The 16160-nt window shown below is 41.5% G+C and overlaps 1 protein-coding gene across 15 annotated transcripts in view; it reads left to right on the top strand.

Moving 5' to 3' along the window:
• The window catches only part of Cplane1 (ciliogenesis and planar polarity effector complex subunit 1), a 97749-nt gene that overhangs the window by 74207 nt on the left and 7382 nt on the right, over window positions 1-16160 (top strand). For 8 of the 15 annotated variants that reach the window (XR_008219477.1, XM_052743164.1, XM_052743166.1 and 5 more), the window contains 10 exons: window positions 1060-1406; window positions 1863-1904; window positions 3034-3121; window positions 4563-4727; window positions 6397-6427; window positions 8053-8184; window positions 10497-10662; window positions 12866-12924; window positions 13613-13780; window positions 14791-14915. Coding sequence is in view for 13 of the 15 variants with exons in the window: in XM_052743164.1 (XP_052599124.1) it covers window positions 1060-1406; window positions 1863-1904; window positions 3034-3121; window positions 4563-4727; window positions 6397-6427; window positions 8053-8184; window positions 10497-10662; window positions 12866-12924; window positions 13613-13780; window positions 14791-14915 (1323 nt within the window). In the remaining 2 variants the exon portion in view is untranslated. The other 7 variants (XM_052743175.1, XM_052743168.1, XM_052743165.1 and 4 more) reach the window with 5 other exon arrangements.

Raw genomic sequence — 16160 nt, 5'->3', positions numbered from 1 at the left:
CTACGTATTGCCACGTGACATGTGACTTTACTTGTCCTCTAGCATGTCCTGCTTCCTTGGCTCTGCCCTCCTTCCCATCATCCTCAGGTTGGCTTTCCCGCCTAGCTTCCTGTCCAGCTGCCGGCCTGTTGTCAGCTTTTTGTTAACCAGTGAGAGTGATATATATTCATAGTGTAGAAAAGGATTGTTCCTCAGCAAGGGGACTTGGATGAAGGGAGAAAGTGCACTCAGACTGAGAGGAATGACCACAACAGTGCAGTTTTGTGGCACCTGCTGGGTTTGGGAAGTTCAGATTTGTTGAAGGCAGTAGCAAGAGCTGAAGTTTTGGAGGTGGAGGGAAGACTGCCATTGTTAGACATACTGAGACATTTAGACCTTTAAGGTGAAGGCATTAGAGGCACATGGAAAGGTTTTGGGGAAAAAGTAACAATCAAATTTGTGTTTCTAATTGGTCCTGTTAGGCATTGTGGGTGACAGATTACACAGGAGGAAAGTGGGGTTTTATTTGAGGTCTGCATTCTGAATCACCACGAAGCAGTATAGGATGGAGACATGGAGGAGGCTGAATCACCAGTACTTGATGTTACTTGGAATAGGAAGGATAGCAACCCTCGCTTACTCTCAGGCCTCTGGCGTGGGAAACATGGTGAAGAGTAGAGCTGTTCCCCAGCTGGGGACCAGGAAAGAGGCAGCCAGCTAGAAGAGAAGCAAGGCGTTGTCTTCCGATGTTTTCTGCTTGGAGTCCATAGTAGCCAACGCTGAGTCTAGCTTTTACTGTGTAATGTTGGTTTTCAGAAGCTGCTTTTTGATGCAGTAGCAGTTTGTAAGAAGGGATAAAGGTGACATTCAAATTGCTGTGTGTGTAGAGCTTTGTGGTACTACATTGTTCAGATGTTTAATTTACTACAGAGATAAACTTCAGCAGTCTAGAAACTGAAATGAATTTGTAAGTTTCTTAACTAGTAATGAAATTTGGAAACTAATGGCATATTGGCTTAAAATGAGATTGTCCTTATCTTAAGTATAATTAATGCTGATTTTTCTCTGATTAATGTTTAGATCTGCTAGAACCAAACTTCCAGTTCAAGGAACAGAGCACAAAATTGGACTCTGGGGAACAATCTCTGCTTTGGACCCTGCTTCAGGATGTCCCTGCTGTTTGTCCCACACCAAGCCCTGCTGCTTGCCCCACTCCAAGGCCTGTTCGCCCTACTCCCAGCCCTGCTGTTCACCCCACTCTGAGGCCTGCTGCTCGCCCCACTCTGAGGCCTGCTGCTGGAAAGTTAGAACGTCTTACTGCCAAACTCCAGGAGATGGATGAACAGCTGTTAACAGTGCAGACCATTGCGGAGAACATAGAGCAGGACTTCCCTGCACCAGAAGTGCTGAATCTACACTGGGAAAAGGTATCTGTTTATTTTCTAGTGCTTTGGGGGTGTGTGTGTGCGTGTGCAGCCTGTGGTGATGGCTGCAAGTCTTTAAATATATAGTATGATTAATATGATATAATTTTAGATATCTGACTTTATTAAATAATGGGGGGAAATTTAAGCTAGAATTTTTTTAAACATAGCATTTTTGACAGGATACATTAGCAGTTCTCAACCTGTGGGTCATGAACTTTTGGGATCAAATGACCCTTTCACAGGGTTCTCCTAAGACCATTGGAAAACAGATATTTACATTATGATTCATAACAGTAGCAAAATTAGTTACAAAGTAGCAACGAAAATTTTATGGTTGGGGACAGCACAACACAAAGAACTGTATTAAAGGTGGCAGCATTAGGAAGGTTGAGAACACGGAGCTAGATAATTACTTGTTTTTCTTTCTTCTGTGGTTCTGGGGTCATTCACATCTAGGCAGGTGCTCTCCCAGTGAGCCGCACTCCCTCCTGGCTCCAGGTAAATCTCTATCTTCCCATCTCACTAGGTGCCCATAGCAAACCCAAGTAATAACAATCAGCCATTGTTTCCCTAACCTTGTCAAATGGCACTCAGATTGCCCCCAGCTGAGAACAGCTGCCATAGCTGCAGGAAAAAAATGTGTGAGCTACTAACCAGAATGTGATTTGAAAACACTGTGTTCAATGTCATTCTCCTCTCAAAGATTTTTCTTTTCTTTTTTCTTTGTTTTGTTTTGTTTTTCAAGACAGGGTTTCTTGCATATAGTCCTGGTTGTCATGGAACTTGTTCTGTAGACAGGACTGGCCTTGAACTCAGAGATCTGCATGCTTCTGCCTCCTGAGTGCTGGGATTAAATGCGTGCATCACCAACCTTCCAGTTTATGTGGTAGTCATTTTATGGTTTTTTTTTTTTTTTTTTAAACCACAAACTTGGATATGGCCAAATGAATCCTGAGCATCAGAAGTCCTTGATGACCTTTTCTTCAAAGACCCTCTTTTGAAATGGTCTTCTGAACTAGTAGTAAAAGCATATTTAAATCCAGACACATATATATGTATATGCACACACATGTATATTATATATATTCTTAAGTAAGCTTATAAAATGTTTCCCTAGGACTTTTTCAAATATCCATAATGTCATCTCCCCTTCCTCATTCCCCACATGTATTACCCTTCCTCCTTCATCTCCAGTTTCCAGCACTTTGATTTGCCAAGTTTAACAGACCAGTTTGCAGACCTGGAGAGACGGGGCACTCCCAGGACACCGTGAACAAGTACTAACTTGGAAGCTTAAGAGCTTGAGTTGAAATCCATGACCTGTCACTGTGGAAATCGCTCACCCCTGGGCCTTGTTTCCTCGTCAGGATGTAGAAGGCTGTCATGATGGTAGCTAACCTTCTCCCCCACGCGGGACCATGCGAAGTCATTCCTAACCCTTGTACAGATAGTACACACGTCCTCTTCACGATCCCGACAGTTCGTCACACTAGATTTTATCCTGTTTCTCTCATTTTGTTGTAGTGTTTTAAATGCTTGAGATATACATAAAATTATGATATTTGGACGTTATCAAAAGGTGTAACATTTACAGCAGCTGTTTTCCTGTGTTTGTTTTCTTCCACAGGCTGGACTGGCAGATCACGCTGAATTGTCTTCTGGCCCTAAAGTTGAAAAACCGTTAGCTTCAAAAGCCGCTAGCATTTCTGAAGAAGGTTTGTGTTGCGTACCTGGGCTGGTACTGAGGCCTGGCTTCAAAAAAGCACTAGAAATACTTTTTTCATGTGCGCTGAAGCCAGTCCTCCCTGCCCTATTCCCAATCTTTTATTTTTTTATTTTTATGTTATGTTATATGGGTATTCTCCTACATGTATATGTATATACCACCTGCGTGCATCCTGTATCTGTTTTTTCAAAGATTCCACCCCCCCTTTCCATTATTAGTTCTTTCCAAGTCTGTGAGTGATACATTATCCTTGTCTTTGAAAACAGCTTAGCTTTACTGCGATTTTTAGGTCATAGAATAGAGCTGACTGCAGACTTCTCAGGTGTTCTCTAATTCTAGAGTTTCCCTTGTCATTTGAGAGACGTTATCCCAGTGTGTGTTGAGCATACACTGCCTATATGCTTTTAGTCTACTTGCTGTCTTAATATCTCTGGTTGCTTTAAAATTTACTTTTTACTCATTTTTCTTTTTTGACACAATGTCTAGGTGTGAATTTCTATCTTACACCTAAGTAGATTGATTCTCCAGTTCAAAGGGTTAATGTTCGGAAGTTTGAGTGGTGTCCATCACCCTTTTTTCTCCCTCTGTTCTAAAAATGCCTGTTAAGTGTGTTTGGACCTTGTCAATTTAATGTTTTAAACTTACACGTTTGTTTATTTGCTTTGGGGTGGGGGTGCATGCCTGTAAGGCACCGGACATCTTGAGAGAGTTGGTTCTCTCCTACTTCGTGGAGTCCTGTAGGTCAAACTGAGGTGGTCAGCCTTGGCAGCAAAAATATTACCTGCTGCACCATCTCTCCAGTCCCGGTTGTGTCTTTCGTGTGTGCATGTGTGTTTAATGTTTCATGATTTCTTCATCTTTAGGGCTCAGTGGTGTATTCACTAGTATTCCTTTAAATCTGTCTTCTAAAATCTGCTTCCTGTCATTTCTTGTTCCACCTACTCACTGTTACTCTAGTTTTGATGACTATTTTCAATATCTAAAACTGTTTTCAAATCTGACTGTTCTGCTGTGGTTTCCTATCTTTTCTTTCACTGTACTGTAGAAAGCTTTCAGAATGTACTGTAGGCATCTCATACATGAGTGTGTCATGTGGAATGTACCGTAGGCGTCTCATACATGAGTGTGTCATGTGGAATGTACTGCAGGCATCTCATACATGAGTGTGTCATGTGGAATGTACCGTAGGCGTCTCATACATGAGTGTGTCATGTGGAATGTACTGTAGGCATCTCATGTGATTGTGTCATGTGGAATGTACTGTAGGCATCTCATGTGAGTGTGTCATGTGGAATGTACTGTAGGCATCTCATGTGAGTGTGTCATGTGGAATGTACTGTAGGCGTCTCATACATGAGTGTGTCATGTGGAAGCAGTTGCTACACTTTCCCTTCGTGTTTTCTTTTAATTGTATGTATGCCTTGGATTAGTGTCTTTCCAGACTCATGGGGACGTGGAAGATCAAAATGATACAGAGAAAACTTCAGAGACAGAATTTTCAGTAACAGAAAATCACCCTAGCCAGAAAACCTACGTATGCCCTTCTGCGGGGTCGGCCGTCTGCTCTTCCGTGGACTGGAGTGTCACTTCTCCTGGTACCGTTCTTCTCTCCTTAGGTTTACATGCCCTTGTGTGGATTAGTGTTACTGATACCTGGGAGGGGTACAGCTATGAAGGTGTGGGAAGTAAATACACTTCAACCACATATTACACCTCAACCACATATTACACCTCTATAACATTTTAGCATTAAATCTATAGTAATTAGAATTATATTTGATTTTTATAGAAATTGAGAAATTCAAAATGCTAATTATTAGAATTTTACATTTAATCTGTAACAGTACTACTATTGGTTATTTGTTGAGCCCCTGCTGCGTCCATTGCTGTATTTCATGCATGGGCCCTTTTTAAGGTTGACTGAGGTAGAACTTCATTATTCTAGAGTCGAGACTGAGGTTTAGAAAGGGTTAGTGCCACTGTTTGTTTGATTTCATTTGGAGACACGTTGTCATTACAAGTGCTGTTCTTGGGTCCTGAAGGGACATTTAGTCATATGAACAACAGGCACAACATTTCTTGTGTTAACCCATGTAAATGGATAAAATGAAATGTTTTCCTCTAGTATTTAATGTATGATTTGTATGCTTGAAAAGAAATTCTGTTGTTTTTTTTTTTTAAATAAGAATTTTGATGCCGTAAGTAGGAATCTCCTTCCAGGCTGGCTTCTTGGAAAGGCACAGTGCCATTACCTCACTTTTGCAGTCAGATTAACTTGGAGTTTTCTCCTCTACAACTTCCACTTCTTTTAAAAAATGTTACTGGCAAATAATTGATTGACTGAGGTTAGATTTTAATTTTGGAAACAGCCATAGGCTTCCCAGAGACCCTGCTTGTGTGGGAAGATGCCAAGCTGAGTGTGACTGTTTCACATTGTGAATGGAGAATTATACCGACTAACTCTGCTGACTGCCTCTGCAGGCATTCCAATGGACGAGTTCCAAAAATAGGGTTAGAGTAACAACTTTAAAGTCTTCTTTATGGGGCTGGAGAGATGGCTGAGCAGTTACGAACACTGGCTGTTCTTCCAGAGGACCTGGGTTCAATTCCCAGCACCCACGTGGCAGCTCACAACTGTAGCTCCAGTTCCAGGGGATTTGGAACCCTCACACAGACAGATATATATGCAGGCATTTCTAAATCTCTGATTAATAATGGAAGTTTGAAAACAATTGACCAGCTGGGCGGTGGTGGTGCACACCTTTATTCCCAGCACTTACGAAGCAGAGGCAGGTAGATCTCTGTGAGTTTGACGCCAGCCTGGTCTATAGAGTGAGATCTAGGACAGCTACGGCTGTTACAAAGAAACCCTGTTTCAAAAACCCAAAAGAAAAAATAAAAAAGAATCGACCATGGGGCTGGGGAAATGGCTCAGTTGGTGGAGGGCTTGCTGTGCAGGTATGCTAGTTTGGGTCTGTGGTAGCCACATAAAAAGCTGGGCTCAGCTGTGCTGGAGAGAGAGATGAGAGGGTCCCTGGGGCTTCCTCGTTCTCTGAAGTCCAATCAGCCAGCTTCAGTGTGAGACCTTGTTTCAAAAAGGAAGGTGGGGAGTAATAGAAGGCACTTGCTGTCAACCTCTACACATGCACACACATAGGAACACACACAAAAATACCTAAAAGTTTTAAAATTGAACAATTTTTCATGCAGTATATTCTGATCATTGAACTAAATCTTTTCATTAACAATGTTTGTTTTTTTAAGGTGTGAATATCAGCAATGAATTACTTGAAAGGTAAATCTTTTAAGAGTTCATGATTTTAAATTTGTGTGTTAAAATGTATATGTTAATATGTGTTATGGAAATTTTACTGCTCCTATGAATGTGAACTTTTATATTACACTTTTTTTTTCAAGAAAGAATTTTTCTGTGTAGCCTTGGCTGTTCTGGAACTCACTCTGTAGACCAGGCTGGTCTTGAATTTACAGAGTTCCACATACCTCTGCCTTCTTAGTGCTGGGATTAAAGGCATGTGCCAGCACCGCCTGGCTGTATTACACTTTTTGTAGTTTAAAGAAATCTTACAAATTTCCATTGCCAATAAGTATTTTAAGAAACTGGGGAGTGTTACGTTACATATATATGTGTTGTTTTAGAATTATGTAATTAGAATGTAATAGACTGTATTGCTGCATTCTCTTACAATATGAGTTAAGCTATAGCATTTAAGACCTATAAGACTCCTTGTAATGAAAGATAGCCATACCATGTGCCTCTATATGAGCATAGCATTTCTATTGTGACATTCTTGCCAAAACATGGCATGATTTTGACCATGAGCAGAATGGAGGCATGTCAAAGAATATTTTATAAAATGACCAGCTAAGATTTCTCAAAAGCATCAAGGTCATGAAAAATACCAAGATGGAAACTGTTTTTTTTTTTTTTTTTTTGGTTTTTGGAGACAGGGTTTCTCTGTGTAGCTTTGCGCCTTTCCTGGAACTCACTTGGCAGTCCAGGCTGGCCTCGAACTCACAGAGATCCACCTGCCTCTGCCTCCCGAGTGCTGGGATTAAAGGCGTGAGCCACCACCGCCCGGCGATAGAAACTGTTTTAGGTCAGAGAAGACATGTCATGACAACTAAGTATACAAGTGGATTCTGGGCAGAAAACGGACACTAGTGAACAATTAGGGAAATGTGATACAGTCTATAAATTAGTTAGCAATAGGTCAGTCCCCCAATTTTGATATATGACGAAGATTATGTCAGAAGATCACATTTGAGAAAGCCGAGTAAGGGTATGTTGGAGTTTTACTACTTAAAAAATTTTAATTATAAGTGTTTTGCTTGCATGTGTATCTATGTACCCGTTGTGTGCCAGGTGCCCAAAGAAGGCATCAGATCTGTGAAACTGGAGTTACAGATAGTTGTGAGCCACCATGTGGATGCTGGGACTTGAACCCAGGTCCTCTAGAAGAGCAGCTAGTGCTCTTAATTGCTGAGGCATCTTTCCAACCCAAGTTTTGTTTTGATATGTGTCTGTGGGTGTGTGCAGATGCCCACTGAGGCAGAGGCATTGGATCCCTGGGCACTGCCGTTGTTACTGTGAGCCACTTGATATTTGGAGCAGTGAGTGCCCTTAACCACTGACCCATCTCTCCAGCCCATTTTGCTGCTTTCTTAAAGTCTGGAACTATTTCAGATGAACTGTTAAAAATTTTTTGCCTGGGCTTAGAGCTCGTTTTCTGAGAGCATCTATGACGTCATTGATAACTAGGCTTTTCTGCTGAGTGATCCCAGAATTTAGAAATAGAAGACTAGGTGTCTCTCATTTATGTTCTAAAAGTATTACTCATTTCTGCTTAATGTGATTAAGTCATAGATACAAACTTATATTCCTGAAATTTTATTTGCAAGTGTTTCAGAAGATGAGCTCCAGGTGACTGGATTGACTGACATTGCTGACATCATTGATGATCTTATAACTAAGAGTGGAGTTTCCAGTAAAGAGCTTGGCTTAACAGAAAAACAAGCTAGAAGTATATCCAGGTAATCACTGAAAGTATGTGCGTGCTAGGCATGGGACCTTGTGTGTGTTTGAGACAAGATCTCAGGGCCTTGCTGGTACTAAGTACACACTCTACCATTGGATTATATCCAGACTCGGAAGAATCTAATCCATTTAAAATAATGCAGGTTCAAGAATATTTAAAATTTGCCAGATTTTAATTTAGTTTTATTAAACAGATTTGAAGCTCAGAATAGATGTTTTCCTCATAAATGCTCATGTGTATGTGTCACTCTTCTCTGTTACAGTTAACTCAGTGCATCTGTGCTCTGGGAGCTTCCCTGGACTCACTGTGCTAAACATGTATGAGTTCTGTGTCCTAACAGAAGGCATTAATGATTAAGTCATGGTGCTTTATCCTAACTGCTAACCCTTAGAAGTATAGTAGCACTTCTGTGGAACATTGAAGTGTATTTTCCTCTCAGTCTTTCGTACATGGAATCAAGGCTGACTACCCCATTCATGTTTCCCTTAACTATATATACATCTAGGCTTGTTATATAAACTAGGCAAGCCTGTCAGGCATGGTGGCATATAATACCAGGGAGGTGGAGACAGGAGGATGTCAGGTCTGAGGCCAATCTGGGCTACAGAGAGAGACTGTCACAAAGTAGAGTTTAACTGAATTTTCTAGTTCAATCAAATTCCATTATTAACTTACTAAAAATGTAATGCATTAAAATCAAACTCAAAAAGGTAGTTCCAGAAAATAGAGCACAAAAGAGACTTTAAATTTTTACAATGATGTGTATGGATGTGTGTCAGGGATAGGGTATGTACACATGTGCATGAAGGTGCCCAAGGAGGCCAGAGCCTTTGGGTCCCCCTGGAACTAGAGTTACAGGTGGTTGTGAGCCACCCAGCCCAGGTGCTCCAAGCGAAACTCGGGTCCTCTGCATGCACAGTATGTGCTCTTAAACTCGGAGTCATTTCTCCAGCCCCTGTGGGGTGGTTTGAAAGAAAATGACCCCCAAAGGGATGGCACTATTAGGAGGTGTGGCCTTGTTGGAGTAAGTGTGTCACTCTGGGGGTGGGCTACGAGGTCTCCTATGCTTAAGCTACCCTCAGTGTCACAGTTCACTTCCTGTTGCCTTCTGATCAAGATGTAGCCAGCATTGTGTCTGCCTGCTCGCTGCCATGCTCCCCACCATGATGATAATGGACTGAACCTCTGAACTGCAAGCCAGCCATCCCAGTCAAGTGTTTTCCTTGGAAGAGTTGCTGTGGTCATGTATCTCTTCACAGCAATAGAAACCTGAACTAAGACACCCTACAAAGACTTACTCAGTAGAATTTATATATATATGTGTATGTGTGTGTGTATGTATGTATTTATATGTATATATACACATGTATGTATATGTATATATGTGTGTTATATATTATATACAATGTGTGTTATACATATTAAACTATATTTTATATATATGTATGTGTATGTATGTATATATATATTTATGTATATATAACCCTCTTAAAAGAGAATAAACCCCAACTTAATTGCCTTCAGTTGTTCTTTTATCCTCTGAACTTAATGAGTATGTTATGAACATCTCATCAGTGGTCTGTTAAATGTTCAGAACTAAATTTAAATTTGATTTCTAGTCTTGAATGGTGAAATTATACTACCGAGTTGTGTCATTGTGCTGGGGGAGCTCAAGGGAGGAAAGACAGTTTATTAAGGCGGCTTGAGCAGGTCCAGACCTGATCTGTACTTCAGAGGGCTAATGGGGTGTCTCCACAGAACAGTGACTTAAGACAGAAATTACAGGTACGTTAACTTTCAGTCCTCTGAAAAGCACATGCCAAGATGGGATTTAGATGGAAAAGAGTTTGATTGGGAGAAATGCCTGGGACGGAGGAGTAAAAGGTGGGGACCAGTTGTCAGACCATAGTGCTGATGTGGGGCACACGGATCAGACTCCTGGAGTTCCTAGTGTGGCTCCCGGGTGCATATTTGCTAAGAGCACTCTCATAATTTTATTTTTTCTTTCGAGACAAGGTCTGACTACATAGCTTTGGCTGTCCTGGAATTCATTATGTAAACCAGGCTGGCCTTCAACTTACAGAAATCCACCTGCCTCTGCTTCCCAAATGCTGATACTAAAGGCAGATGTCACTATACTCCACTGTTGTTGACCTTTCTGAGAGCAGATCAGAGAAGGCTGACTGAGGGCATGAGTAGTTAGTGCCCTTCAAAATGGTACAGTGTTCTCCTTTCTGAACAACAGTGTTTGATATTTGTCTTCTGCAAAGCATATGGAAAAGCCAGAGATCCTTGCTTATTTTCCAGGATTCAGCATCCTTCTGGCAGATGCCCCCAAAGAACTGAAAAGGAGAGAAGAGAGATTAAAATCTGGATGAAAAGAAAGCGAAAAGAGAGAATGGCAGAGTACTTAAATCAGCTGGCAGAGAAGAGGGGACAGGAACGTGATCCTTTCTGCCCCAGAAACAGTCCAGTAAGTCTGTAACCTGGGAATGGAGTTCTCACTGGATACGTACAGGCTTTTCCTGACAGGTAGTCAAGAAAAAGATTAATGTAATTTGGATGCCTTTTTTATTGAGCAAATGTTAATCAGTTATCTGAACAGAATGTGTTAGGATATTGTATAAACTATTTAATGAATTCTATTTAATGAATTTAAATATCTTTTTCTCTATTAGGCTAATTAAGGCTCTGTCATTTTAAACAAACAAGGAGGTTGAAGGGGTGGCTAGTTGGAATTGTTTCTTCATTTTCAGTGAGACTCATTGATAGCTGAACCAGCCATGTGCATATTAAAGACATTTTTAAAACTTAGTTTTGAGGGCTGGAGAAATGGCTTGGTGATTAATGTAGGCACTGCTCTTGCAGAGAACTCAAGTCTGATTGTCAACACACATATCAGGCAGATCACAGTTCCCTGTAATACAGCACCAGGAGAGCCAACACCCTCTTCTGGACTCCTTGGGCACCTGCACTCCTATGTGCCCACTCAAACAAATATACATAATAAATATTTTTTAAACTTGATTATATACATATTATCTACAAAGAATTTTTTTTTGAGCCATGGTCCCTAACTGGCCTAGAACTCTGTATTTAGACCAGGCTGGCCTCAAACTCACAGAGATCCACCTGCCTCTGTCTCCCAAGTGTTGAGACTAAGTGTGTGTACTTTTAGTATACCCACTACATCCAGCTCTACAAAGAATTTTCTAAAATTAGAACAGTGGGGTGTGTGGGGGCGGTTCTGCTGCCCTTTTGATGGTGTTAGTTTACAGAACCTAGAGTACTTGATAGTTCTCGTGGCTAGATTCAGGAGAATTTTTTATTTCAAGGATGAATGGGCTCAACCCCTAATACTTCACCAAAACAAATTAGAGCTTCAAAGGTGAAACAAAATCATCATATCACCATAAAAGCGACATGTGGATTTAGAGTATAGAGTATAGTCCATTTTGAGTATTAGATTTAGAGTATTAGAGTGTGTAGTCTATTCCTTTGTAATTTCACATAAAATATATTTTAAAAGGGTCATTATAAAAGCATCATCAGAGTAAATTGTGTAAGTCAATTTTTAAGATAAGGTTGTCTTCTTTAATCTGCATGGTGCAAAAGTGAGACTCTCATCTAAAATTTGTAATTTGGATCAGCAACATGAAAAAAGTATTTGCTGACACCTTGAATTTGCTCCCAAAAACCTACATGGTGGACAGAGAGAACTGATTCCCACAGGGTGTCTTCTGACCTCCATACATATACCGTGATGTGCACATATCCACACACAGATCCTTACAAATGAATAAACAGTGTGTGCTTTACGTACCTTACTCTGCGTCAAAACCTGCTGCTGTTAATGTAATACTTTCTTTTTTATATTATTGTTTACCTGTGTGACCACTTTGCCTGCATGTATGTCTGTGCATCATGTGCATGCCCGGTGCCCACTGAGGAGGCCAGAAGAGGGCTTCGGGTCCTCTAGACCTGGAATTATTGGTAGAAAGCTGCCATGTGGGTGCTGGGAATAACCATTCCTGGATTTTCTGGAAGACCAGCCAACGCTTTTAATCACGGAGACATCTCCAACCTACTAACACTTTCTTAATGAACTTTGCAGGCACAATTGGAGCTTTCAATTCTATTGAAGTACATAACCAGAATCTCGACGTGTATATAGGGATGTATGTGTGCATGTGTGTGTTCTCTCTCCCACGAAGGATGGGCTCTAACATTACCTTCACTGTCAGTCAGATATAAAAACCAAACAGATTTATGTACATTTCGAGTAAACTAGCTGTGAAGGTATAAGAACCACTTTTGGGAGTCAGTTTTCTCTTCCATCCTAGGGTCCCAGGAGTCAGACTTGGGTCTTGAGATTTGGGAGGAGGTGCCTGTCCTTTCTCTGCCGTCTCGCTGGTCCTAATGCGTGAAGTTTGAAAACTAGGTTTTTGGAGACAAGGTCTCTCCACTAGTCCTGGCTAACATAAAATTCATGGTCCTCTTGCCTCAGCCACCTAAGTGCTAAGTTCATGGTGTTTCAATCTAAGATGACATTTTACACTAAGAGAAAACTTTCTCAAATATGACAGTGTCTTGTGCCTTGTAAATGCCAGCAGAATGTGTAGTGCTTTAGTTGTTTGGACTGAACAATAATGAACTAACTGACATTTCCTGTGCAGTTTTATATGACTTCAAGGCAGATCAGGCAAAGACAGAAGATGAAACATGAAAAAGATAGGTAAGTCTGGAAGCTGTACCCTCAACATGCTCTAGCTCACTTGTGCCTTGGGAATTACATAATAGTTTCCTGTCAGTAAACAGACTGTTATGGGAAATAGCATTTTAAGAAAAGCTGCTTAGGAATTTGCTTTCAAATATTACTTGTGCCATTCAATTTTTATGACTCTTATTTCTGCTGCCCTCCTATACCCAATCTGGATTCATCTGTATGTGTCTGAAATACCTCAAAAGCCAAAAGTACAGGCACCTTTATTTTGTTATCATTATCATGTTGGTTCTTTGAGCCAGGATGTCAATGTGTACCTACCTCAAAGTAGCCATCTCCCTACATCAGTCTCCCAAATGCAGAGACTGTAAAGTGTGTGCCACAGTAGTGCCCCGCCTCTACAAGGACATAGCCATGCACTGTGCTCTCCAAGGATTTTGAGAGTGAGGCAGAAGATTTGGGGTTTTTTGTTTGTTTGTTTGTGTTTTGAGACAGGGTTTCTCTGTGTAGTTTTGGTGCCTGTCCTAGAACTCACTCTGTAGACCAGGCTGGCCTGGAACTCACAGAGATCCGCCTGGCTCTGCCTCCCAGGTGCTGGGGTTAAAGGTGTGCGCCACCACCGCCTGAGGCAGAAGGATTTGTAAAGCACGTGCTCCCTCTCGAAATGAGCAGGAAAATGACATTGCTTTCCTGTCCACAGATTGCTGTTGTCCAAACACTACAGCCAGCGAATCTCGCAGGCATACTCTCTGATGAATGAGCTGCTGTGTGACTCGGTACAGCTAGCAGCACCTGCAGATAAACCCTTACCTAAAAGATCCCTCACCGATCAGCAGTGCACACAGCAACATTGCTCTTCTCCAAGGAGGTAAGACAATTTGGCCTGTTACATAGCATTGAGGTTGGTTGGTTTTCAGACAGGGTCTCCTGTATTCCAGGTTGGCCTTGAACGTGCTGTGGTCAGTGATGACCTGAAGGTCCGATCCTCCAGCCTCTACCTCCTGATGACATCTCAGACTACAGGCATGCACTATACACCCTGCTTCTGCAGTGCTGGGTTAAACCCAGAGCCTTATGCACGGTAGACACTCGCTCTGCCCACATCCCCGGCCCCAGATGTAGCACTTGTGTGTCTTCATCTATACTACCTCGAGTTACAATAAAGTGAAGAAAAAATAGCACCATAATTATGCGCTCATATAAATTTATAGAATAACCAAGGAGAAGGCAAAAATTGTGTTAAATTTCTAACTAAGATACGACAAAGCATTTTGGAATACATGAAATAGGGTGTTTGGTAACCTTCAGTCTTCTCCTTTAGTTCTATGAAGAATTGCTTCTGGAATTTGCCTTTCATTCCTCTCCTCCCCCCCCCCCCCCCCCCTGCCGTTTTCATTCAGGCAGGAGCAGCCAGCCCTCCCCCACCATCTGCACATCTCTCTCTGTTACCCGCCCATCCAGCTGCAGCTACTGCAGAGCTCTCCATAGATTACCACCTGCACTGGGTTAGATATGGTTCCAATAGGTCAAGTTTATTAAGTAGAGCATGCTGCTAATGCCCCAGGAGTAAGTTTTCTTACAAGTGGCCAACAAACATACAGATGTATTAGTGATTTATATAGTTTTTATTCAGACTGTCAAAGGCACCCAGGAATTGTCTTCAATAAAATAGATTAAGTACATAAAGAAGTTGTTACGTATAAAGAGAATTTGAAGTGGGTAGATATTACTAAAATTTTGCTTGTCAAAATTCAAAATTTTCAAAGAATAATGTGTTTTATGTCTGAGGTAACACTGTGGCACAGCATAAGCAGTGTTGAGTTATTATTTGGAGGTTTTAAAATAAAGTTTTTAATTATCATGTGATTTCTACTTTAGAGAGAATCCACATGGACAGACTTTCCTAATAAATCGGCCTGGACGAGGCAGGCGTATTTCCAGACCAAGTCATCTACAAAAGGAGAAACCCTTGGGGCAGCCCCAAGGCTCATCTCGGCAGCGAGGTAAGACTTGACGCCCCCTTGTCTTTTGTGATTTGACTGTGTTCTTGGAGTCTCCAAAGTTATTTTATTAGTAAAAAGAAACTCCAATTCCAACAGAGCATGGTATTGAGAAACTCTTAGCTATCCCAGGATTTTGTTCTATTGCTTTGAAATGGTAGTTCTACTTTTCTGTCCCAAGGGCTAAGATTCCTAGCCTGAGCCACCACTCCTGCCTCATGGCTTCTTGATGTCTGAGGAGGAAGCCTTGGAGTCCATGGAAATGCTGTCTTTGTATATTTGTCCCATTGTAAGCTTTCACTGGCTGTCACCCTGGTGTCGTTTGGTCTGTTTCACCTGGCTCCCGCAGCAGCTCACACATCCATCAGAGACTTCAGGCCCTCTCCACAGCCCCACACCACCTTCCACAGCTCCCTTGCTTTTTTAACAGCTGGTTTCCCATCCATAGAGCAGGCTTTTTGTACTCTGTCCCTTAGTTGAAACCCTCCCTTACACCTTGAGTGTCATTGAAGACATCCTTATGCTCTTAAGATTGGGTCTTGCTGTATAGCCCAGAGTGGCCTTAAATTCAGTCTTCTACATCAGCCTTTAAATAGCATTATAGATGGGTGCCATTGCATGTGGCTTAGGCAGCCCTAATCTTAATCCTTTAGTATTCTAATGTGATATGTTCAGTTTTAAATTTATATCCTCATTATGGATGGAAGTTAATACTTGCACAGTTGCTGGGAAGAGGCTGTAGTTAGTCTAATATAGACCATGAAAAGCCCACAACTAACTCTTGGCTTTCTTCCTCATCTTTGTATTGCCCCTACATGGAACAAAGAAAGTACTTGAATAACTAGCTAAGTACGTTCAACATGGCTGTTGAACTTTTTTATTTTGCCTAAAAATATATAAACAGATTTTTTACTTTTAACAATATTAACAGAAAGTATTGTAGTGTGCACACACGCACACACACACACACACACACACACACACACACACACACACACACACACACACACCAACACCAACCCTGTCAGATACTACTACCAAATGCCAGGCCAATGACTTTGTTTCAAACAGTCTAGGTTTTAGAATCCTCTAACTCTGCTACCTACTTTAGGCCTTCAGGTCTATTATTAAAAACCTAACTCTCGCTGGGTGGTGGTGGCGCACGCCTTTAATCCCAGCACTCGGGAGGCAGAGCCAGGCAGATCTCTGTGAGTTCAAGGCCAGCCTGGGCTACCTAAGTGAGTTCCA

The sequence above is a fragment of the Peromyscus californicus genome, unplaced genomic scaffold, assembly GCF_007827085.1.
Source record: "Peromyscus californicus insignis strain IS unplaced genomic scaffold, ASM782708v3 Scaffold_18__1_contigs__length_77618521, whole genome shotgun sequence".
In the NCBI taxonomy this organism is placed as follows: Eukaryota; Metazoa; Chordata; class Mammalia; order Rodentia; family Cricetidae; genus Peromyscus; species Peromyscus californicus.
The sequence above is the reverse complement of the archived record's forward strand: the minus strand, read 5'-3'. Positions and strand labels throughout refer to the sequence as shown.